Raw genomic sequence first — 26,114 nt, 5'->3', positions numbered from 1 at the left:
AATTGCCTGACTGTTCAGAATGTTATTTTCCCCTTTGTGCCGTGTGTCCCCTCCCACTCCCAACTGTAAGCAGCAGTCCTGTCCTGCTTTATGGCAGCTGAGATTCTAGCTATCTGTATAACAGAACATTCTGTCCCAGTGGCTGCACAGATCCTATCTGATCCCCATTGTAAGCAGCAGTCCTGTCCTGCTTTATGGCAGCTCAGATTCTAGCTATCTGTATAACAGAACATTCTGTCCCAGTGGCTGCACAGATCCTATCTGATCCCCATTGTAAGCAGCAGTCCTGTCCTGCTTTATGGCAGCTGAGATTCTAGCTATCTGTATAACAGAGCATTCTGTCCCAGTGGCTGCACAGATCCTATCTGATCCCCATTGTAAGCAGCAGTCCTGTCCTGCTTTATGGCAGCTGAGATTCTAGCTATCTGTATAACAGAGCATTCTGTCCCAGTGGCTGCACAGATCCTATCTGATCCCCATTGTAAGCAGCAGTCCTGTCCTGCTTTATGGCAGCTGAGATTCTAGCTATCTGTATAACAGAGCATTCTGTCCCAGTGGCTGCACAGATCCTATCTGATCCCCATTGTAAGCAGCAGTCCTGTCCTGCTTTATGGCAGCTGAGATTCTAGCTATCTGTATAACAGAACATTCTGTCCCAGTGGCTGCACAGATCCTATCTGATCCCATTGTAAGCAGCAGTCCTGTCCTGCTTTATGGCAGCTCAGATTCTAGCTATCTGTATAACAGAACATTCTGTCCCAGTGGCTGCACAGATCCTATCTGATCCCCATTGTAAGCAGCAGTCCTGTCCTGCTTTATGGCAGCTGAGATTCTAGCTATCTGTATAACAGAGCATTCTGTCCCAGTGGCTGCACAGATCCTATCTGATCCCCATTGTAAGCAGCAGTCCTGTCCTGCTTTATGGCAGCTGAGATTCTAGCTATCTGTATAACAGAGCATTCTGTCCCAGTGGCTGCACAGATCCTATCTGATCCCCATTGTAAGCAGCAGTCCCTGTCCTGCTTTATGGCAGCTGAGATTCTAGCTATCTGTATAACAGAGCATTCTGTCCCAGTGGCTGCACAGATCCTATCTGATCCCCATTGTAAGCAGCAGTCCTGTCCTGCTTTATGGCAGCTGAGATTCTAGCTATCTGTATAACAGAACATTCTGTCCCAGTGGCTGCACAGATCCTATCTGATCCCATTGTAAGCAGCAGTCCTGTCCTGCTTTATGGCAGCTGAGATTCTAGCTATCTGTATAACAGAACATTCTGTCCCAGTGGCTGCACAGATCCTATCTGATCCCCATTGTAAGCAGCAGTCCTGCCCTGCTTTATGGCAGCTGAGATTCTAGCTATCTGTATAACAGAGCATTCTGTCCCAGTGGCTGCACAGATCCTATCTGATCCCCATTGTAAGCAGCAGTCCTGTCCTGCTTTATGTCCAGCTGAGATTCTAGCTATCTGTATAACAGAACATTCTGTCCCAGTGGCTGCACAGATCCTATCTGATCCCCATTGTAAGCAGCAGTCCTGTCCTGCTTTATGGCAGCTGAGATTCTAGCTATCTGTATAACAGAGCATTCTGTCCCAGTGGCTGCACAGATCCTATCTGATCCCCATTGTAAGCAGCAGTCCTGTCCTGCTTTATGGCAGCTGAGATTCTAGCTATCTGTATAACAGAGCATTCTGTCCCAGTGGCTGCACAGATCCTATCTGATCCCCATTGTAAGCAGCAGTCCTGTCCTGCTTTATGGCAGCTGAGATTCTAGCTATCTGTATAACAGAGCATTCTCTCCCAGTGGCTGCACAGATCCTATCTGATCCCCATTGTAAGCAGCAGTCCTGTCCTGCTTTATGGCAGCTGAGATTCTAGCTATCTGTATAACAGAACATTCTGTCCCAGTGGCTGCACAGATCCTATCTGATCCCATTGTAAGCAGCAGTCCTGTCCTGCTTTATGGCAGCTGAGATTCTAGCTATCTGTATAACAGAACATTCTGTCCCAGTGGCTGCACAGATCCTATCTGATCCCATTGTAAGCAGTTGTGTGTCAGAGAGCTCTGCAATGTCTGGAACAAGCCCGGGCCCTGCTAGGGCTGTTCGGGCTACCAGGAAAACTGAGGCCCAGTCTTGGGGGCCTAGCCATATGGCTGAAATTTCAAGGCCAAGACTAAGATCCTCATCTGCTGGGACCCCAACAACTACTCGGGGGAAAACCAGCAGTGCGAGTGAGATGGAGGTGGAGAAGTTTGTGGCTGAGAGCAGGAGGCAGAAGCAAAGAAGCGCAGCAGCAGCTGGTGCTCAGGAGGTGGAAGGCCGCAGAGGTGCCCCACAGGGAAGGATCAATCCCCCTGGAGTAGCGAAGACTGAGCTTCTGGTTAAAGTGGATGGAAAGCAAAGTAAACAAATGCAAAGAAAACAAGGAATGGCTACTGATGAAGGAATGAAGCACAAAGGTATGGAAACACAATCTGTACCTTTAATTGTAAATGAACTGCCAATAGTGAGTGTGAATGTGTCTGGGAAACAACCTGTGTCTGTATCACAAACTGATATTAATGTAAAGAATAAGGAAACTGTGCTGAAGAAATTAAACCTTGGCCAAAATCCCCCCCCCAGAAGTGTTTGACTGGGGCCTGTGAGCAGCAGGGAATCCAGGGCTGTGCTGAGAAACAAGCAGAGGCTCCACTGTGTGAGCTGGAATCAGTTGGCCAGGTGGGGGAGGAGTCAGGTGCAGCAATTAACCCTTTAGTGTATGTGTTACAGCCGACTTGCCATGAGACTGGGAGCCCAGATACAGCTGCCAGACCTTGCACTGGTGCCCCCACATCTCCAGACCATGGAGCAGACAGCGCCTGTAGCAGTGGAGGGAGGAGAAGTGCCGTTTCCACCATTGCACCATTGTATCCCCTGAGCTCAGAAGGCAGCAGCCCTGGTGTGAGCCCTGGTCCCAGCATTGATAATAACACCAGTAAAGGAGTTGTATGTAAAGCACAAGAGCCAGTAAAGGAGCATGGTTTATGCAAACTCGGCAAAGCTCATGGACTCTGTGAAGGGGGGTTGACTGAAGAGAAGGTACTGTCTCTTAAAGGTACAGACACAAAAGAACCAAAAATTAAAGGGCAAAGTTAAAGAAATGCTAACTGCTGAAAAAAGTAGCTGAACTAGCCACCTTGCAAAATAAAAAGAAAAAAACTGCAGTTGGCAATCAAATCTGTAACTCATGTGTTAGCAATTTCTGAAGGCGACATGAAAGAATTAAATGCAAGGAAGAGAGATGAGTTAAGGGGTGAACTTGCTGATATCGATTTTCAAATAAGTGAGCTGTATAAAGATGTCGGTCCATGGAAAGAGATCTACCAAAATAAACAACGATTTGAAACAATGGGATCCGTGGTTCTGTATCAAAGCCTGTTCTGCAGAAATCCCACCAGGCAAATACATCGACGGCTCATCCCAGAGTGAAACGGAGTTTATCAAAAAGGTCTGATCTGAGCCAGTAATGCCCTCCTGCCTGACATAGACTGTGGCCCATAAATGTTTATGAGAATAAATCGTCTTCCATTTAAGGTGACATCTGTTATGTCCGGTGGCCTTCTTTGGATCCATCTTCCTGAAGTTCAACTTTGGGATCCTGGGCCAAAGAACTGATTCCCTGTGGGAATGTAGCATCAGGAATTGGGTATTGCCTCTGGTGGGAGATTGGGTGCTTGGCGGTAGCGTGAAGAAAGTCCAAGTGCGTGGATGGCATCTCCCACCACATCTTGAGCAGGAAGTGAAACTTTTAAAGGAAGTGGGACATTGGAATTGGAGAACTAAGTTCTGTTGCGAGGAAGCAAATTTATCAGAGAATCCTGGGAATTTATTTCATTGTCCCCTTGGCCTTGAGGGACTGTGTGGGGGGCATGCTTTCTCTGAGCCTCCAGTTGCTCAATGACAGAAGGCTGCCTCCCAAATATTTTGATCTGAATTGGCTCACCCTTCAGGGAAGACTTTTCGCCCGGAGCAATCTGCGTTACTTAGAAGAAAAGGTGTGCCCGTGGGGTTGTCCTACTGATGAGACCCAAGAACATTGTCTTGTGGATTGTCCTGTGACAAAAACTGTGTGATCTCGGCTGCCAGAGGCCCTCAAAGTTCCTTACGTCAAACAACTATCTTATCTTTATCTATCCAACAACCCTTGGATAGAGGGACCATGTACCTATAGATATCAGTGATGAGGTATCACCTGTAGAAGGTCAATTAGCCAGGAAGAAGTTATTATTGATCAGATGGTGAGGTCTGTGGTGAGTGATTTGGGTTTCCTGAAGGAAAGAGAAGTCAAGCAAAGCTATTTGAATGCATCTAAATGGAGATGTGTGAATTTTTGACTGACCTTATTGGCTTTTTGTTGGTAGGACCTGTGATATTTAAAAGCCCTCTAAAGATAAGTCTCAGTTCAGGCATTTTCCACAAGTTCTCTTTGGCTCTTTATCATTTATATCTTAGCCTGTGTGAGTGCAAAACTTTGTGTATGGAGAAAGGGAGGTGGGTGGTGCAATGGCCTAATAATGGGAAGTCGGACTTGGGACTTTTTGTTTTCATGGACAGAAGGACTTTGAGAAAGTTTTGTATGATGGGAAAACCTCTTGCAAACTGAAAAATTATTAACTTTTGAAAATGGTCTGAATATTTTGTTTCTTTCTGAATTGAAAGTCCTATTGTATTTGTGAAGTTTTCACTAATAAAAAAAAAATTCCTATCTGACGTTAGCATTCTGTCCGTGTTCTCTGCATATCAAGGAAAAGGTACAATGGCAACATTTGAAGGCACTTGGTTTTGTTCAACAGATCCTTCTTTGTTCTCCTTTCAGAAGCAAATCCTGAGAAATTCAACAGTCGCTTTCGTAATAAGATGTTCTATGCAGGGGTAAGTGAGGGGTGATCCTATGCAGCGATTGGTGGGTTTGTGTTTGCTGGGGTTCCTCTAGTCTAGTGATCCCCAACCAGTAGCTCATGAGTAACATGTTGCTCTCCAACCCCTTGGACGTTGCTCCCAGTGGTCTCAAAGCAGGAGCTTATTTTTGAATTCCAGGCTTGGAGACAAGTTTTTGTTGCATAAAAACCAAGGGTACTGCCAAACGGAGCCTCAATGTAGGTTGAAAATCCACATAGGGGCTACTAAATGGCCAATCACAGCCCTTATTTGGCACAACAAGAACATTTTTCATGCTAGTGTTGCTCCCCAACTCCTTTTACTTCTAAATGTTGCTCAAAGGTTCAAAAGGTTGGGGATCCAGAGAGAGATGAATAAATTGATGAGGAATATTGTACCAATCAAGACTAGCCTATTGGTGGGCAAATGGTTACTGTTTTCTATTCTGTCCATTTTACAGGCCGCTTTCTCCGATTTTTTGCAAAGAAGCTCCAGGGATTTATCAAAGCACGTGAAGGTTGTGGTGAGTATTGAACTAATGGCATCCCAGGGGGCGGTCACATGACTGGGGGAAAGTAGATAGGATAGGTACCCGGAAATATACCACCAATCTCCCCACCCAAGATTTAAAGGGGTGTTTCACCTAGTATTTTATAGAGTGGCTAATTCTAAGCAACTTTTGTCATTTTTGAATTATTTGCTTTCTTCTTTCCAGATTTTAAATGGGGGTCACTGACCCCATCTAAAAAAACAAAAACAAATGCTCTGTAAGGCTACAAATGTATTGTTTATTACTCCTCTTTCTACTCAGCCCCTCTCCTATTCATATCCCAGTCTGTTATTCAAATCAATGCATGGTTGCTAGGGCAAATCGGATTTTAGCAACCAGACGGCTGAAATTGCAAACTAGAGTGCTGCTGAATAAAAAGCTAAATAACTCAAAAACCACAGAACTAACAGTTTATTTAAAAGTGAACAACCCCTTTATGACTCTTTTTTTTGGGTGAGAATCACATGACTGGGAGAAAGTAGATAGGTACCAGGAAATGCACTTTCCTTCATTATTCAATGCCTTTACAGACCCCCATCATTTCTTGCAGTGCGACGGCACCGACCTCACCCCGAAAATCCAAGAGTTGAAATTCCAGTGTATTGTCTTCTTGAACATCCCCAGGTAGGTGTGAGTCTCTAGAGCTTTGCAGGGAGAGATAATGTCTCTTATAGAAAGCGCAGCAGACTGTACATTGTTGTATTGTCACTACTTAGATACAAGGACATTAAAGAGACAAGGATACTTTATTAAAATATATCACGTTATAAAAAGTTCAGCCTATAAGTGCTGGGGATCCTGTACTCTCCCCTGTACTGCCTATAACCTTCTAATTGTAGGTACTGTGCTGGCACAATGCCCTGGGGTAATCCCAGCGACCACAGAGACTTCGAGCCCCAGAGACATGATGATGGTTATATAGAGGTGATCGGATTTACTATGGCTTCTCTGGTGAGTTACTACTAAGTTATGGGTGCTGGAACTATAGCAGGGTGAATGTTACCCCAATGTTTCTATATATCTGTAACCTTGTTATGAGCTAAGGGGGCCCAGCCTGAAGGTCAGTTAGGGGGAGATTTGGGGTGAGTGTTTATTTGTGCCCTGGGTACCCCTGGAACTATAGCAGGGTGACTGTTACCCCAATGTTTCTATATATCTGTAACCTTGTTATGAGCTAAGGGGCCCAGTCTGAAGGTCAGTTAGGGGGAGATTTGGGGTGAGTGTTTATTTGTACCCTGGGTACCCCTGGAACTATAGCAGGGTGACTGTTACCCCAATGTTTCTATATATCTGTAACCTTGTTATGAGCTAAGGGGGTCCAGTCTGAAGGTCAGTTAGGGGGAGATTTGGGGTGAGTGCTTATTTGTACCCTGGGTACCCCTGGAACTATAGCAGGGTGACACCCCAATGTTTCTATATATCTGTAACCTTGTTATGAGCTAAGGGGGCCCAGTCTGAAGGTCAGTTAGGGGGAGATTTGGGGTGAGTGCTTATTTGTGCCCTGGGTACCCCTGGAACTATAGCAGGGTGACTGTTACCCCAATGTTTCTATATATCTGTAACATTGTTATGAGCTAAGGGGGCCCAGCCTGAAGGCCAGTTAGGGGGAGATTTGGGGTGAGTACTTATTTGTATCCTGGGTATCCCTAGAACTCACTCTCTCCCTATTCCCTTTTAGGCTGCCCTGCAGGTTGGAGGTCATGGAGAGAGGCTGCACCAGTGCAGGGAGGTGACCTTGTTGACGTACAAGGCCATCCCTATGCAGGTAGATGGAGAGCCATGTCGACTTGCACCTTCCCTCATCCGGATATCCCTAAGGAATCAGGCCAACATGGTGCAGAAGAGCAAGCGGAGGACTTCCATGCCCTTACTTAATGAGTAAGTCACAAGTGTCACCATGGGTAATACAGAGATCATACAAATAAGGAAGCAAAAAGTCATGTGATCAGCTTTGGCTTTGGTTCTCATTGTATCAATGTGGTCTTCTCTCCCATCATTGTCATTGCGCCTTCATTTGACTCTTGGCATTGCTGGGGTTTATAGGTGGTCCCCTGGCTTAATAGAGATCATGATAATTATTTTCTATAGCAGAACCCACCTTAGCATATAGGGGCACAGGGATAGAAGTTTGGGTGCAGCTCCAGGTTATCGTTCCTACATAACTACAACTATAACTACAAACATCCAGGAATGTATGTAAATGAGAACATTCAGCAGGGGGTATAGTCGAGGCTAAGGGTAAAACGCCTTCTCTTCTACACCCTCAAGCTGTCTTGGTCTAGTTGCCTCTTTAGAACCACCACCAAAGTCACTACTGACTGCCATATTGTCTGGTCATCTCTAGCAGAGCCCATGAGCAAAAGTCAAGCCATTCATAAAGTAGATGTTCTTCTGGTCTGATTGACTAATTGCTTTGCCCCTTTGAATGTTGGGATCTTCTGATTGGCTTTAGGCTTGTTCTCCTCCTAATTCAAAGTTGATGGCACCCCATGTGACTCCAGTGGGTGAGGAGATGTTCAGTGTGAAGGGTTGAAAGGATCATGCCATGAGCAAGAGGTTAGATATTGGGATTGGCATTAGATAACTTGAGCTATGGGAGTTTGAGGGCATAAAGGAGAAGGTTCCTGGACTATGTTTTCCATTTCTGCCAGACATATCCTAAATGGATGGCTAGTGGTCTTCTCTTTGTTCCAGCTGCCAGTTAGAGGCAAAGGTGCTCCATCTCATGCCCGCTAGTCTCTGTGGAACTCACTCGTCTCGTCTCCGTTAAACTGTTGTGTGTCTGTCTCTTTCTCTCTCCCTTCTCTCATGTGCTTTCTCCTTGGCTTGTGCCCTCTCTTGTTGTGCTGGCTTTGTGCTGTCCACCCAAGTATCCATAAAGTGCACTCGGCCGACCACCGGCGCGTCTCTGCTCCCCCGGACTCCTTCTCCGTGTAAGTACTCCATGCTGCTTCTCATTATGTACGCTCCACTTCCGAGGTTCCAGACTCCCTTGCTTATCGGCACCCACACCACTTGTACCCCCATGATGTTCCATCTTGCACAATCCCCTGCTTTATATGAGATTTTATCATTAAAGGATAAGTAAATCTTAAAAATAAGTGAATGTAATAGTGATGCGGTGGCTATTCTAAGTACTTTTGCAATGTACATTCATTATTTATTCTTTTTAAATTCCAAGATATTAAGGGATACATGTGCTGTTACTATAAATGAATTTTGTTCCAACAGCAAGTAGTCAAGTAGTCAAGGAAGTTGTCAGGAGAAAGAAAGAGGCTGATGTTCTTCTGCTTAGGAAAGATGTGAGAAAGGCTTATAATTTTATTCCTAAGCAGAAGAACATCAGCCTCTTTCTTTCTCCTGACAACTTCCTTGACTACTTGCTGGTCAGACTGGTGGGAAACTGACCAGCAGGTGGCGCTGTTGTAACAAAATTCATTCATATTAACAGCACATGTATCCCTTAATATCTTGGAATCAAAACAAAATAAATAATTAATGTAAATTGCAAAAATGCTTAGAATAGCCCCCTCATCAATTTTACATTCACATATTTTTAAGGTTTACTTATCCTTCAAAGGTACTGTGTCAATATCATCACTCGCTTTCACTGGTCTCCTGCTCGGTCAGGGCCTTGGGATTCTGGGAAACTTTTACCCAACTTTGTCTCATTGCACTGAAAATTAATTTATCTCTAAAGTGAGTTTAATTATATATTAATTACATTGGTTATAGGTATATTTGTTACAGGCCTGGTGGCAGCCAATCATAATGTTGCCTGAAATCCTAAGCTTCAAGCTGGGTAGGCTCACTTTGATGCTGAATCTAGGAGTGGTTTTCAGGCATTTGGGTTGAGACTATGACAAGGAAAGTGAGTCTGCCCAGATTGCTAGATAGGATGAACAAGCAGCAGATAATGTACTAATACAGTCTGAAGCTGCGATGTGGAGCTGCAGTAACCCCTATTATTTAGAAGTAGAATGTCAGCTGGTCTCTGGCTTTATTATCACATCCATCTTACTGCTCTCGGTGACGTGCTGGGAGTTGTAGTTCAGCAGCTATGCTGCCCCCCTTGGGAAGTAGGGGAACCAGAGAACAGTTAATGAGCTTTGCATGTTTGTTGTCTCTGTCTCTGTCTTGTACTTTATACCCCATTTATCATTGCTGCCTCCCCCCCTTCTTCTCGGGGTTACAGAGTTGGGGAGTTGCTGCGCCCGCAGGGACTTATGGGAAATATTAAACGTTCCTGCAAGGGGAAATTGATCTTCTAAAAAGAAGTGTGTCTATTTATTAGGGATGCACCGAGTCCACTATTTTGGATTCGGCCGAACCTCCGAATCCTTCGTGAAAGATCGGCCGAATACCGAACAAAATCCTAATTTACATATGCAAATTAGGGGGGGGTAAGGGGAAAACATTTATTAATTCCTTGCTTTGCCCCTAATATGCATATGCAAAGTCCTGCTGAAATCCTGCTGAAAAAGGCAGAATCCCGAACCGAATCTTGGATTCGGTGCATTCTTACTATTTATACATCTCCAACTATCTGTGTGTGTCTGTCTATAGACCTCTATCTGCGTGACTGTTGTCTGTCTATCCATGTCTGTGTATATGTTTCTCTCTCTCTATCCACATACCAGTGTCTCTCTACGTGTCTCTGTGTATCCATAGACCTCTCTGTCTCTCTCTGTCTCTCTGTGGCTGTTTGTCTGTCTATCCATAGGCTTCTCTAAGTGTGTTTTTTTTGTCCATAGAACTCTATCTGTGTGTGTGTCACTCTGTCTATCCATATACCACTGTCTCTCTGCGTATTTGTCTGTTCAACCACTTATCATGTGCCATCGTCCGCCAGCTGTCTGTCTGTCTATTGACAATGTAGATATGTCCCTATACCCATCTACATATCCGTCTGCCCAGCTACATCCATTCCAATCTCTAAGCCTATTTCTGAACCTATGTTCTGGCATTCAATCGGAAAATGTGAAATGTTCAGCAGCAGCTATGAATTCTGGGAATTGTAGTTCAGCAACAGCTGCACCTCACAGGTCCCTGCCCCAAACCGGGCAACTGTCGATTATCCCAACTTGCAGTATCTCAGTGTCTCCAGCAGGGGTCGCTCACGCAGTTCATTCAGGTTATTCTGGCAGGTCCCATAAAATCTTAACTCTTATTCTAAGGGAATCCGCAATTGTGATTTGTGCTATGGATTTGCTTAACCCCTTGTTCTCCGCCCCTTTGTTTGACCTTTAAATTGCTAGGATCTTACTTACTGAAGAGCCAGGCTGTTGATTGAGTCAGTGACCTGGTTAAAATTAAAGGGGCAGTTCACCGTTAAATTAACCTTTTATTACGACCCAGACAGGTAATCAATTTGCAATTGGTCTTTAGATTTGTTTGTTGCTTTGACAATGTTTTATTCTCTTACCCAGCCCCCATTCAGTGCCGGATCGCCTGCGTATTCGAGTGAACAGGGTCCGCCTGCAGGAATACGAGGGGATGCATTATGAAAAGGACAAACTCCGAGACGCCTGTAAGTCTGTCCATAAATCCTGCTTTGCTTCCCCTTTACAGCTCCATGGAATAAAAGGAGAGGGGGCCCCAGTATAAGATAGGGGGGGTGATTCAATATGATCCCTTGCAGAGATTATAGCTGTATTAATATGGCAGCTCCCTTCCTCAGAGAGACAGAAAAAAGCAATTACACCTCCCTTTTATTCGCCCAATATCTCAGCATTAAACCCATTTTTACTCCTGTAGCTCCGGCATTCATTACCCAGGGGCCTCAGCGCATCCCAACGCTTCATAAAAGTGAAATGAGCTCATAACAATAGTCAGGCGCCTGGGGGACCCAACACCTAATATAAAGGAACTGGAGCTCTAAAGAAAGTTGCAGCCCCCCCCCATCCAATGTAAATGCTTTGTAGCTTGTACAAAACTCAGCTGGGGGGCCCCCGCTCTTTCTTTCTCCGCAGCCATAATGAAGTTTTTCTCTGGGTGACTGTAAAAGTCATTAATCAGCGGCGCTGATAACAGTTTAATAGAGTCGTGTTCATCCCCCGGACTCATTATTCATAGCGAGTTGAGAGTTACAAGCCCAGAGCTTTATAAGCTTTATAATAAGGGGATCCATGTACCTCTCACACCGAACACCCCTAGAACTATGGCAGGGTGACTGTTACCCCAATCTTTCTGTATATCTGTAACCTTGTTATGAGCTAAGGGGGCCCAGTCTGAAGGTCAGTTAGGGGGAGATTTGGGGTGACTGCTTATTTGTACCCTGGGTACCCCTGGAACTATAGCAGGGTGACTGTTACCCCAATGTTTCTATATATCTATAACCTTGTTATAAGCTAAGGGGGCCCAGTCTGAAGGCCAGTTAGGCGGAGATTTGGGGTGAGTGCTTATTTGTACCCTGGGTACCCCTGGAACTATAGCAGGGTGACTGTTACCCCAATGTTTTTATATATATGTAACCTTGTTATGAGCTAAGGGGGCCCAGTCTGAAGGTCAGTTAGGGGGAGATTTGGGGTGAGTGTTTATTTGTACCCTGGGTACCCCTGGAACTATAGCAGGGTGACTGTTACCCCAATGTTTCTATATATCTATAACCTTGTTATAAGCTAAGGGGGCCCAGTCTGAAGGCCAGTTAGGCGGAGATTTGGGGTGAGTGCTTATTTGTACCCTGGGTACCCCTGGAACTATAGCAGGGTGACTGTTACCTCAATGTTTCTATATATCTGTAACCTTGTTATGAGCTAAGGGGGCCCAGTCTGAAGGTCAGTTAGGGGGAGATTTGGGGTGAGTGTTTATTTGTGTCCTGGGTACCCCTGGAACTATAGCAGGGTGACTGTTACCTCAATGTTTCTATATATCTGTAACCTTGTTATGAGCTAAGGGGGCCCAGTCTGAAGGCCAGTTAGGGGGAGATTTGGGGTGAGAGCTTATTTGCCCCCTGGGTACCCCTGGAACTATAGCAGGGTGACTGTTACCCCAATATTTCTATATATCTGTAACCTTGTTATGAGCTAAGGGGGCCCAGTCTGAAGGTCAGTTAGGGGGAGATTTGGGGTGAGTGCTTATTTGTGCCCTGGGTACCCCTGGAACTATAGCATAGTAACTGTTACCCCAATATTTCTATATATCTGGAACCCTCTTATTGGACCCGGGTTAGATATATGAAGACATTTTAACCTGCTCAATTATCACATACATTCCCTATAATGACTTAAATATCACACATTGACCCCCCAGAGTAATTATATATATCTTTCCAATGCAATGAGTGGTGGGTGACATGATACATGAGATACATTTTTAGGACGGTTTGGCTTAAAGGGAATCTTTTGAATTAATTGTGTGTATTCTGAGCTTGAGAGAATGAGCTGTAGATCACGGTGGTGTTCTCTCAGTAACACATGAAATTTGTTGCATCCAAATGGGCAACTTTAGCAACTTGACCTAATATGTGTTTGTGGGTGGGCTTAAAAGAACCCGACATTTGCATCTTAGAGCTAAACAGACTCTAAATGGAATGCATTGTGCCAATCATCTCATTATCCAATGCACCCAACAGCCTTCTGGGATCTTCCCATATTTCCACCAACTGTCCAAAGACCACATCTAGTCTTTATTGGCCAACATTGCATTCCAGATTGAGGCTGAATTACTCACAATCCACTTTTCCAATAGTCTGGTCAAATGGTCATATCTGCTCATGTGCTTAACTCAAGGGTCACCATGAAGGTCCAGGTCTTCTTTAAAAAAACATGGGACCCCTCTTATCTTTTCTGCTCATCGCTGCTCCTTCCTCCCTTGCTTCTTGGATAGAAAGCTCTGAGCTGTGGGAGTATTTCATTGCCGGCCACCACATTTCAGTCCTAATTAAAGCAATTAGGTCCTTCATCTCCAGCCTCGCTGATAACAATAATGAGGAGATGGAGGGAGGCCAAAAGGAGAAGGGGGTTTGATTAAACCCTGAGCTGTGGGATTACTGGACCATAAGGGGAGGACAAGATTAAAAATGATGTTGAGTGTTGAGCGTATCGGCATGTTCTGAGGATGGCGGTGCTTGGCCCCAGAGCCTGTTCTCTGTAGAGCCAATTTGCTGCGTTGCAGGAGGTGACAAAGTCAAGCTTGAAGAGCTCAAAGGCAGGACAAGAAGGGAATTATTCCACGTCATTGTATTTACCAGCACTATCAATGCCTACAACTCTCTAGAAAGATAAAATGGTCCAACTGAGAGATGGAGGGCCAGGGGCCCACATTGGCTTTGAACTTAGCAGCATGTGTGAGATTTGGGGCTCCCTTAGACCTGGGGTGATTCACTGGTTTCTAGGATCATGTAAAATTAGCCTAAACTGAATTTCAATAGACCATGGGGGATTTGAAATAAGGGTACAATCTAAACACCCTGTGAGTGTCCTTGTTCCATGCTTGTTTTTTTTATAGCAGCCCAAATTTTTTCTGCTTCCTTCTGCCAGCTATTCCCCTGGGTATCATTGTGGTACGGGGAGACTGTGACCTAGAGACCTGCAGGATGTATATTGACCGCCTCCAAGAGGTAAGTCCCCCCCCTTCTTTCTTATTCCAGCCCTGATGCTCAATTTTCTCCATACTATTTTGTGCTGTAAATACTGCACTGTAATGGGAATCAACCACAAGTCTTCTAGGACATGGAAGCTTTCATAGTGCTGAAAGCTAAATATCTTGGTTAAGTTGGGTTCCTTACTTTTGTCTTGCAAAGTCTATACAACAGCAAAGCTCTAGAACTCATGAACCCCCCCAAAGAGCTTCTATGTAGAGCAGATTAGGCATTAGAGGGGCCTTAGTTCCTTAGTTAATCAAGAGGAACATGAAGAACCTCAAGAAGTCCTTCAAGGTTACCTCCATTGGTTGATGACCCTAACTCGGGCCCCTCAACAGCTGTTGGATCTGCTATCTCTGTTATGCCCTTGCCAATTGGGAATTATGGCTCAAATAAGAAGAGAAACAAGATATTTTATGCTAAAAAGGCAAAACATGGTGATAGTGAAAATGAGGTCACACGGCGATAGCCAACTAACCTGGTTCCCTTATCTCAGCAAGTTTAAATTGGACTTTATTTTCAGGCCGGCTGATAAATTGGCATCTTTTTTTTCTTTACAAAATGTAATTGCCTTTTCTGCAAAAACCTTAATTGCCTTTTTTTTTTGCAAAAGCCAGTAAACATCTCAGGAGATTGCACTGGGCTCGGACATTAACCCCTCTGGTTCTTTAAGGGCAGGCGTTACTGTAGGGCTCGCTGTGATTGTGACATTGAACTATGCCTTCTTTTTAGGATCTACATTCTGTGACACCCCACCGAGATCACTGCCAGGTAAGAAGGACATGTATGACTTGGCCTCTCCATGTATGACTTGACCTCTCCGTGTATGACTTGACCTCTCTGTGTGTGACTTGACCTCTCCATGTATGACTTGATCTTTCCATGTATGACTCGGCCTCTCCATGTATGACTTTGACTTCTTCTATCAACTGGTTGACTAGCAAGTCTTGATGTCTTGGATTATCAGGGCCTTCCAATCAATTCTGGGTGGTAAGACTTATCCTTGGTTGGATGGAGGAACCACATACTTGGGGACCATCTAGGGTTCATCGGGATAAGGGTGGTCAGTAAATGTTACCTCCTGGTTGCTGTGAGGTCATAGACTGAGGTAGAGGCAGGGAAGTTCAACCTGAAGGCCGATTGGGGTAAGATTTGGGTAGTTGCTCTTCTAGAGACACCAGAAAGGTTGTCAGCTAGAGTGGAAATCTAGATATTGGAACTGTGACTGAATGACAGACAATCATATTCTAGACAAGTGAAAATAAACAGTTTTATTTTTAGGTCAACAATATTCATAAATGTAAGAGCTGCCTTCCCTAAAATCCCCCCTTTCTCCCTGTTTTTTCCCCTATAGGATCACGATAGCTCCTTCCCGCGGTTGCTCTCTGCTCAGCGACTCAACCCTCGTTGGTGCTTCCTAGATGGTGAATTTTCTCTGCTACTTTCTCTCTCTTCACCTTCCATGTGCCTTGCCCCATTCTCCCCATTGTCTGCAGTTAACCCTTCCCAAGGACTGAATTCTTAAAAAATAAAATGAGAAAAAGACACGCGTCTGGAATTTGGAGACTGGGGTCAGGGTCAGGGTTAGAGATGCTGACATTATGGATGTCTACCATCCCCCTATCAGCCTTTCACTCAAGGTCATATATGGGGCTTATAATACAACAAGAGGGTCGTGGGCAAAAATAAGAAGTTTGTGTCAAAAAACTGAAACAGAAACGTTAACTAAGGGGTAATTTTATAACAGGCATGGTGTTTATTGCAGGTCTAGTAAACCACAACTACCAATCAAATGTCTGCTTTTCAGACTGGGGCCCAGTTCATGCTGCCTGTTTATTGGTTGCCCTGGGCTGCAGAAACTGGAGGAAACCTGTTTGATATTTAATGTTTAGTTTATCGTCCCAGGTCACACTCTTACTAAGCTCAGGATTCTGCCGGTCCCTGTAGACTGTTTATTGGACATCGTAGGGTCCCCAGTTTTAAATTTCAGTCTCTTTTGGTAAATGCGAGACATTAATGATTGCTTGCACAGTGATTCCCAGCATTGCACAGTGATTCCCAGCATTGCACAGTTATTCCCAGCATTGCATAGTGATTCCCTGGATTGCACAGTGATTCCCAGCATTGCAAAGCGATTCTGAGTATTGCCCAGTGATTCCCAGCATTGCACAGCGATTCCCAGGATTGCACAGCACAGTGATTCTCAGCATTGCACAATGATTCCCAGCAATGCACAGTTATTCCCAGCATTGCATAGTGATTCCCAGCATTGCACAGTGATTCCCAGCATTGCAAAGCGATTCTGAGTATTGCCCAGTGATTCCCAGCATTGCACAGCAATTCCCAGGATTGCACAGCACAGTGATTCTCAGCATTGCACAATGATTCCCAGCATTGCACAGTTATTCCCAGCATTGCACAGCGATTCCCAGTATTGCCCAGCATTGCACAGCGATTGCCAGTATTGCCCAGTGAGTCCCAGCATTGCACAGCGATTCCCAGGATTGCACAGCACAGTGAGTCCCAGCATTGCCCAGTGATTCCCAGCATTGCACAGTGATTCCCAGGATTGCACAGCGATTCCCAGGATTGCACAGCACAGTGATTCTCAGCATTGCACAATGATTCCCAGCATTGCACAGTTATTCCCAGCATTGCACAGCGATTCCCAGTATTGCCCAGCATTGCACAGCGATTGCCAGTATTGCCCAGTGAGTCCCAGCATTGCACAGCGATTCCCAGGATTGCACAGCACAGTGAGTCCCAGCATTGCACAGCGATTCCCAGGATTGCACAGCACAGTAAGTCCCAGCATTGCACAGCGATTCCCAGGATTGCACAGCACAGTGATTCTCAGCATTGCACAGTGATTCCCAGCATTGCACAATGATTCCCAGCATTGCACAGTTATTCCCAGCATTGCACAGCGATTCCCAGTATTGCCCAGTGATTGCCAGCATTACACAGCAATTCCCAGCATTGTACAGCGATTACCAGCATTGTACAGTGATTACCAAGATTGCACAGTGATTACCAAGATTGCACAGTGATTACCAAGATTGCACAGTGATTACCAAGATTGCACAGTGATTACCAAGATTGCACAGTGATTACCAAGATTGCACAGTGATTCCCAGCATTGCACAGTAATTCTCAGCATTGCACAGTGATTCCTAGCACAGCACAGCTATTTCCAGCATTGCACAGCGATTTGTAGCATTGCACAGTAATTCTCAGCATTGCACAGTGATTCCCTAGTGATTTCCAGCATTGCACAGCGATTCCCATCATTGCACAGTAATTCCCAGCATTGCACAGTGATTCCCAGCATTGCCCATTTAAATGATCTCTGATCTTTGTTCTGTTCTCCCACAGCTACCTCTGCTGACCGGTTTTATCGTATCGACAGATCTCAGGTAAGTGGCTCTGCTTTTCCCTTTCCCTTTAAAGGTCCTGTCTAGACTAGTGATGGGTGAATTTGCGCCGTTTGGCTTCGCCGAAAAATTTGCGAATTTCGTGCGAAATTTGCGAAACGGCGAAAAATTTGCGAAACGGCGCCAGCGTCTCGTTTTTGACGCCGGCGCCCGTTTTTTCGACGCCGGCATCCGTTTTTGACGCCTGCGAATTTGTTCCGCGAATTTTCGCGGGCGTTTCGCGAATTTATTCGCTGGCGGCGAATCGCACAAATTCGCCGCGAATTCACGCCTGGAGAATAAATTCGCCCATCACTAGTCTAGACATTCTTTTTATCGATTTCCACTTATAATTATCCCCTTAATTATTATCCCTCTGCCCAATCCCTTGTACTTTGGGCCCATCTTGCTGTTCATTTTTAGACTTCTGAAATGGTCAGATATCTCCCCCAGCTGCTCAAAAATGGATCGGGAGGGTCCATTTCTATTGAATTGAAAACATCTTCTCGGGAAGCATTTAGAAGCAGGAGGGGGTGGTAGAGAATCAAGTGTCTGTTCCTTTAAGCCAATGTTCTTTCAGCTACATTGAGTCATCTCCCCCCCCCCGTTCGGGTTTTAGGTTTAAAGGGTCCCTCAGCGTTCTGACCCATTTTGCCTTTTATACCACCGTTCACGATGGCGGCTTCTTTCCCTATCTCTTTGGTAATTGTCTCATTTATCATTGCTGTGCTCCTGTCTCCCAGTGTATTATTTATGTGGCCAGTTCCCATCCTCTCGGGGTTAATTTTGACAGGGCCCCTGGTTGGAAACAAATGACTCACTCAGTCCCTAACTATTAACTTTGTTATCACTAATCCCTTTTATTAATCTAGCCTAGACCAGAGACATGCCTCTCCAACCAGCGTGAGGGCAAAGATGTGCCCGCTCCATTGGGCACCACCTGGTGCTAAATAATTCAGCAGAACCATCCGTAGAGTGAAGGAGGCCACTTACTGGATACAAGTTCCTTGCAGGGGAAATTGTATGGTTAAGACCCCTTTAATAAATAAATATCATGCCCCAGCCTCAATGTGCCATGATATTCCTATTGCAGGTCTTTCCCTAGTTTCTATAAAAGTATTTCCAACATTGATGCTATTGATAGCATTAGACCAATAAAAGGTAACATCTCGGTTGCTATGGGTAACTAGGCAGGGGAACTTTTTCCCTGTTAATGCCTACCTCCCTATATATAGTTCACAAATTTGTCTAATTAATGTTGCCGAAAGATCTGTTGAATGCGGTTTTCCCATTTAGATGTTTAATGACTGTTGCGCTTAGCGGTGACCTCTCTGTAAGAGACGCTTCTCTCTCCTCCATGAATCACTCATTAACCTGCTTTCTCTTGACATTTGCGATATGTTACAGCTCCGGCTCACTCGTTAGGAATGAGGAATTTATTTGTGTTTTTTGCACTGGGATCTACAAATTCAAATGACTTGGGGGAAAAATGTGATTGAAGACAAAGGTCTAGAAGTGGGAGGATTGTGAGCAATAGAATGATGCCGCACAATGGTGACAGTACATAGAGAAACTATGCTTAGATGGGCAAGATGGAGACAGTTGGGCAGGATGGAGACGTAGGGCAAGATGGAGACAGTAGGACAAGATGGAGACAGTAGGACAAGATGGAGATAGTAGGGCAAGATGGAGACATAAAGCAAGATGGAGACATTGGGCAAGATAAAGACAGTAGGACAAGATGGAGACAGTGGGCCAAGATGGAGATAGTAGGGCAAGATGGAGACATAAAGCAAAATGAAGACAGTAGGGCAAGATGGAGACAGTAGGGCACGATGATGAAATAGAGCAAGATGAAGACAGTAGGGCAAGATGGAGACAGTAGGACAAGATAGAGACAGTAGGGCAAGATGGAGGCATAGGGCAAGATGGAAACAGTAGAGTAGGATGGAGACATAGGGCAAGATGAAGACATAGAGCAAGATGAAGACAGTAGGGCAAGATGGAGACAGTAGGGCAGGATGGAGACAGTAGGGCAATATGGAGAAATAGGGCAAGATGGAGACAGTAGGGCAAGATGGAGACATTTAGCAAGATGGAGACAGTAGGACAAGATGAAGACAATAGGGCAAGATGGAGACATTTAGCAAGGTAGAGACAATAGGACAATATCGAGACAGTAGGACAAGATGGGGACAGTAGAGCAAGATGGAGGCAGTAGGACAAGATGGTGACAATATAGAAGGATGGAGAAGTAGGACAAGATGGAGAAAGTGAGACTAGATGGAGACCGTAGAGCAAGATGACACTTAAAGGCTAAAATAGTGATGAGTCAAAATGTTGACAAATGTAGATTGCAGAACTTGTGCCCTTTCGGCTGTTGTTGAATTGCAACTCCCAAAACTCCCCATCAGCATAGTCCTACCTAAATGATACCTTCATGCAAAGTCTTAACCCTGGACCCCCTACCACATAAGATGTCCCTGAGGACTGATGGATTTGTCGCTGTTTTATTTAGGAACATCTGCATTTTGTCACTGAGATTTCCCACGATGAGATCTTCATTCTTGACCCTGAAGCTGATGGGACCCCCCAGGGCAGCACTGGAATGGGAATGCCAGACCTTGTGGTGGAGCAGCCATCTGGGTGAGTAAATGGGGACCCAACACTTTAGCAAGTTGTGCTGCTAATAGTTTTATGGGATCTCTCTGTGCAGACTATGAGCAAACTTAGGGGACTGTTCCTGCTGAATTCTGCTTAGTACAGGGAATACCTATGCTGCCATAGTTTTATGGGATCTCTCTGTATAGACTATGAGCAAACTTAGGGACTGTTCCTGCTGAATTGTGCTTAGTACAGGGAATACCTATGCTGCCATAGTTTTATGGGATCTCTCTGTACAGACTATGAGCAAACTTAGGGACTGTTCCTGCTGAATTGTGCTTAGTACAGGGGAATACCTATGCTGCCATAGTTATATGGGATCTCTCTGTACAGACTATGAGCAAACTTAGGGACTGTTCCTGCTGAATTGTGCTTAGTACAGGGAATACCTATGCTGCCATAGTTTTATGGGATCTCTCTGTACAGACTATGAGCAAACTTAGGGACTGTTCCTGCTGAATTGTGCTTAGTACGGGGAATACCTATGCTGCCATAGTTTATGGGCTCTCTCTGTACAGACTATGAGCAAACTTAGGGGCTGTTCCTGCTGAATTGTGCTTAGTACAAGGAATACCTATGCTGACATAGTTTTATGGGATCTCTCTGTACAGACTATGAGCAAACTTAGGGGACTGTTCCTGCTGAATTGTGCTTAGTACAGGGGAATACCTATTCTGCCATAGTTTATGGGATCTCTCTGTACAGACTATGAGCAAACTTAGGGGCTGTTCCTGCTGAATTGTGCTTAGTACAGGGAATACCTATGCTGTCATTGTTTTATGGGATCTCTCTGACAATTTCTCCCTATATGAATGTGCCTTTTCTCTCTCTCCCACAGGCCATCAGAATGGTGGACCCCAACGTGCCGTAAGAGGATAGTAAGTGACAGCTGTGTGCCAGGATGGGGGTCTCTGCAATATGAAACATTAGACAAACGGCAAGACTTGTCCCCATCTAGTGCACTACAGTAAGTAAGAGCTGCAGTCAGTGAGACAGTAAGACAAACAATAGGAGATACAAGATATAAAGACTAATTTATAAATAGTACATTATATTTCTTTATAGTTTTGGAAAATCTTTCCCTTCAACGAACACAATTTAAAAACCTGCTCAATGATGTTAGAGAGGAGCACAATCAGTGTCAATAAAGGAATTTTCTGCCCGCGATCCCTTCATTTCCAGGCACATCCTCAGGGCTCTGAGAAAATGAGATTGTAATTGCTGGCGTGCGCGGGAAAATTAATTATACGTTCTGCTTTTTAATCAAGCAAGCATTAATTCCCTTTATGTTTCAGGTGGGGGGGGATCTGATTAGTCGTGTTGAAAAAGAAGATAAGGGGGAAGGGGGAGGAACGAGGGAGCCCCCTTTTCTGTAGGGAACTGAGAGAGAGCAGACAGTAACCCTTCCAACACTTTCCTCTTGTCTCTATATATTAGGTACCTATCTAGTGTTACCAATCCCTATTTCTGTAGGGAAATGAGAGAGAGCAGACAGTAACCCTTCCAACACTTTCCTCTTGTCTCTATATATTAGGTACCTATCTAGTGTTACCAATCCCTATTTCTGTAGGGAAATGAGAGAGAGCAGACAGTAACCCTTCCAACACTTTCCTCTTGTCTCTATATATTAGGTACCTATCTAGTGCTACCAATCCCTATTTCTGTAGGGAAATGAGAGAGAGCAGACAGTAACCCTTCCAACACTTTCCTCTTGTCTCTATATATTAGGTACCTATCTAGTGTTACCAATCCCTATTTCTGTAGGGAAATGAGAGAGAGCAGACAGTATCCCTTCCAACACTTTCCTCTTGTCTCTATATATTAGGTACCTATCTAGTGCTACCAATCCCTATTTCTGTAGGGAAATGAGAGAGAGCAGACAGTAACCCTTCCAACACTTTCCTCTTGTCTCTATATATTAGGTACCTATCTAGTGCTACCAATCCCTATTTCTGTAGGGAAATGAGAGAGAACAGACAGTAACCCTTCCAACACTTTCCCCTTGTCTCTATATATTAGGTACCTATCTAGTGCTACCAATCCCTATTTCTGTAGGGAAATGAGAGAGAACAGACAGTAACCCTTCCAACACTTTCCTCTTGTCTCTATATATTAGGTACCTATCTAGTGTTACCAATCCCTATTTCTGTAGGGAAATGAGAGAGAGCAGACAGTAACCCTTCCAACACATTCCTCTTGTCTCTAAATATTAGGTACCTATCTAGTGCTACCAATCCCTATTTCTGTAGGGAAATGAGAGCAGAGCAGACGGTAACTCTATATAATAGAGGAGGTTCCAGAAGGAGCCGTCTGATTGGGCCCCTGGCAGATGTCAAATAGGGAGAAGTAAATGAGATTTCGTGGGTGCAACTACATTTCACAGCACGTTTGCCAGATGAGATCTGTCCTGACAGGGCTGAGATTACCAGTCACACACAGCTGAGCCAGGGAGATATAAATATATATATATATATATATATATATATATATATATATATATTCTACAACACACACAGCGAATGTTAAAGTCTTGGGGTCACAGGCTATGGAGCTTTTCCTCACCCCAATTTCATTCCTGACCTGCTGCGTGGAGCCTCCAGTTGATGGAACAGTTCAGCTCTGACTCTCAGAAGTCACTACTATAAGTCGGTCGAGTTGTCTCTACTTTACAGGTACAGGGAGGATCTGGACAAAATACAGTTCATTTTCTCACTATTCCATTAAAGGGCAACTAAAACCCCCACTCTTTTTGGGCTTTTTCTAACATTTGAATATGAAAAATTGGGTTCAAATTTTAATGAATTCTATGCAACTTGTCAGCCAGACGGTAGAACAATGGAACTTAAGGCAAAGCTGAAACTGCAAGATGAGCCTTCATAGTTTTCATTTTACAAAGGGAAACAATAAGAATGAATAGGGTGCCCCCAACTCGTCCTTGCATCATAGTAACCCCCCGCCCTTGGACGTAAGCTGCCATGTTGCATGCAATCGATACGGCAGATCATTTCCTTGCGGTGCAGACGGCTTCTCGCTGACAAAGTTTTATTGCGTTGCGGTTTCCTGCTCTGTATCCCAGGAACGACCCCCGAGAGACGGAGAATACGCTCTAATGAGCAGGCCCATGTCATCAGTTTGAGTGATGGATAATCCCATCTGCTGTACAGCGCTGTGGAATATGTTGGTGCTTTATAAGCCCGGATATAAACAATAATAGTAATAATATCCTTGGGTTTTTCATGTGCAAAAAAGAACCACTAGAGGGCAACGTGTCAGCGTAGATGGGACTTGAGAAAACGACGTCCCCTGCTTCCGCCGATTTAATTTTGTTAAAAAAAACCCATCAGAAATAAAGCGTTAACGCTTACCCTTTACCTCCTTTTTGTGCTCATTAACCATGCATACAGGATTAACCAATCAGGGAGAGAGAAGGGAAAAGGAAGTCAGTGGCTCAGCAATGGCTCGTACATACTCATACTTAGTGCTGATTGGTGCATTTTGATAATGATGATGTCATGAGTCAGGCCCAGTCCATGGCGTGGGGGCCCCCAAGTCCAACACTGGCTATGGGACAGCGGGGGAGACATAGAAGCCCCCATGCTTGATACATTGTATCCAACTGGGGGTCTCTGGGTCTCTCTCTGCAGGTCCAGGGACCCAGCGCAACAGTTAAATCTCTCCGGATCCCATTACCGGCTCATTAAAGGATAAGTAAACTTTTGAAATAAGTGAATGTAAAATTGACGAGGGGGCTATTCTAAGCACTTTTGTAATTTACATTTATTATTTATTTTATTTTTATTCCAAGATATTAAGGGATACATGTACTGTGAATATGAATGAATTTTGTTCCAACAGCGCCACCTGCTGGTCAGTTTCCCACCAGTCTGACCAGCAAGTAGTCAAGGAAGTTGTCAGGAGAAAGAAAGAGGCTGATGTTCTTCTGCTTAGGAAAGATGTGAGAAAGGTAGGGATGCACCAAATCCACTATTTTGGATTTGGCCAAACCCCGGAATCCTTGGCGAAGGATTCGGCTGAATACCGAACTGAATCCGAACTCTAATTTGCATATGTAAATTAGGGGTGGGAAGGGGAAAACATGTTTTACTTCCTTGTTTTGTGACAAAAAGTCACACAATTTCCCTCCCCGCCCCTAATTTGTAAATTATGGTTCGTATTCGGTTCAGCTGGGCAGAAGGATTTGGCCGAATCCGAACCCTGCTGAAAAAGGCAGAATCCTGGCAGAATCCCGAACTGAATCCTGGATTCGGTGCATCCCTAGAGAAAGGTTTCTAATTTTATTCCTAAGCAGAAGAACATTAGCCTCTTTCTTTCTCCTGACAACTTCCTTGACTACTTGCTGGTCAGACTGGTGGGAAACTGACCAGCAGGTGGCGCTGTTGTAACTCAATTCATTCATATTAACAGTACATGTATCCCTTAATATCTTGGAATTTAAAATGAATAACTAATGAGTGTACATTACAAAAGTGCTTAGAATAGCCCCCTCATCAATTTTACATTCACTTTTTTTAAACGTTAACTTATCCTTTAACAGTTAATTAGGATGTGGACAGGTGGCGGGGGAACGTAGGGTTACTGGGCATTGCTAACCCCAGTATTGTCATGTGGTAGATTCAGGGGTTTGGGGTAACCCTTCTATTTCTATATAATATATAACTATATGACTCCCCTATGACTAATAATACATTTATTTTATCCCATTTCAGGTCACCGGTCTCTGTGGATGAGCAAGGTAAGTACCTACTGATCCCCCCCAGCCCTGTAACCATGGGGCCCATTGATTAATGCAAATTTGTGCACGCTTATAAGGGGTGGTTCACCTTTAAATTATCTTTTAGTATGTTATAGAATACACACTTCTAAGCAGCTTTTCAATTGGTCTTCATTTTTTATCGTTTTTTTAATGATGTGCTTTCTTCCGACTCTTTCCCTTTTTCAAATGGGGAGGGGGTCAGTGACCCCATCTAAAAAAACAAATTCTCTGTAAGGCTACAAATATTGTTATTGCTACTTTTTATTACTCCTCTTTCTATTCAGGCCTCTCCTATTCATATTCCAGTCTCTTATTCATATCAGTACATGGTTGCTAGGGGAATTTGGATCCTAGCAACCAGATGGCTGCAAACCGGAGAGCTGCTGAAACCCACTTCCCCCCGAAATAACGCAAAAAACACAAATAATAAAAAATTAAAACCAATTGCAAATTGTCTCTGTATATCCCTCTCTACATCGTACTAACGGTTAATTTAAAGGTGTATAACCCCATTAATCCCTATTGACAAAGACACCAGTCCAGTCTGCTCTGTTAAACTGCCGGCAATTAAGCTGCAACTGATACCAGAGTAATTTGCAATGCCGACCTCCCCACAAATAAAAGAGCAGCCATATGCTTAGTGTATTATAGCTTTATAATAATAACCCCCCATGCTGCACGCAAGGATCTGCAGGTCTACTAAACTGTGTTATACATTAAAGGGATCCTGAGCTTGTTGTATTTGGACATATCTATGGGCAGTGTCTGTCTGGCTCTGGATGTTTGTAATTATTGATACAAAGTAGCTGAATTCTTTACTCAGCTGCTATAAGGTTTCATGAGTCAGAAGCAGCAGTGCAGCCCGAGTAAAACAATGCTAGAAGTTAGCTGATTTATTCATTTATCCTTTTTTCAAATATTTTTCAGCACTCGCAGAAGCAGTGGCAGCGGGGGATCTTGGCAAGGTGGGTACCGGAGCTTTTAACCCAAGCTGTTCTGCATGAGCCGAAATAATGCTGCCATCTGATCAGTGACACTCTGGGGGCTATTTGCTAAAATCCAAATTTATCTCTTATTTCAATAAAAAAAAAAACCCACGACCAAACTCCCATATCCGATTTGAGCTTATTTATTAATTAAAAAAAACAAACTTTAATTAATTAAATTAATCAGATCAGGGAACAAACACAATAAAATAGAGCAAAAACCTG

At 44.2% G+C, this 26,114-nt stretch overlaps 1 protein-coding gene across 8 annotated transcripts in view; it reads left to right on the top strand.

Moving 5' to 3' along the window:
* Positions 1-26,114, top strand: part of LOC108704339 (diacylglycerol kinase iota) — a 119,231-nt gene that overhangs the window by 74,650 nt on the left and 18,467 nt on the right. For 4 of the 8 annotated variants that reach the window (XM_041585884.1, XM_041585883.1, XM_041585882.1 and 1 more), the window contains exons 16-30: positions 4,857-4,912; positions 5,379-5,441; positions 6,019-6,092; positions 6,308-6,419; positions 7,147-7,346; positions 8,339-8,401; positions 10,898-10,998; positions 13,949-14,028; positions 14,785-14,823; positions 15,407-15,476; positions 17,428-17,468; positions 19,984-20,111; positions 20,968-21,096; positions 24,857-24,882; positions 25,831-25,868. In XM_041585884.1, coding sequence (XP_041441818.1) covers positions 4,857-4,912; positions 5,379-5,441; positions 6,019-6,092; positions 6,308-6,419; positions 7,147-7,346; positions 8,339-8,401; positions 10,898-10,998; positions 13,949-14,028; positions 14,785-14,823; positions 15,407-15,476; positions 17,428-17,468; positions 19,984-20,111; positions 20,968-21,096; positions 24,857-24,882; positions 25,831-25,868 — 1,220 coding nt within the window. The remainder of the gene's footprint in view (positions 1-4,856; positions 4,913-5,378; positions 5,442-6,018; positions 6,093-6,307; positions 6,420-7,146; positions 7,347-8,338; positions 8,402-10,897; positions 10,999-13,948; positions 14,029-14,784; positions 14,824-15,406; positions 15,477-17,427; positions 17,469-19,983; positions 20,112-20,967; positions 21,097-24,856; positions 24,883-25,830; positions 25,869-26,114) is intronic. The other 4 variants (XM_041585888.1, XM_041585887.1, XM_041585886.1 and 1 more) reach the window with 1 other exon arrangement.

The sequence above is a fragment of the Xenopus laevis genome, chromosome 3L (assembly GCF_017654675.1).
Source record: "Xenopus laevis strain J_2021 chromosome 3L, Xenopus_laevis_v10.1, whole genome shotgun sequence".
Classification (NCBI taxonomy): Eukaryota; Metazoa; Chordata; class Amphibia; order Anura; family Pipidae; genus Xenopus; species Xenopus laevis.
This window is presented reverse-complemented; position numbering and strand designations above follow the sequence as displayed.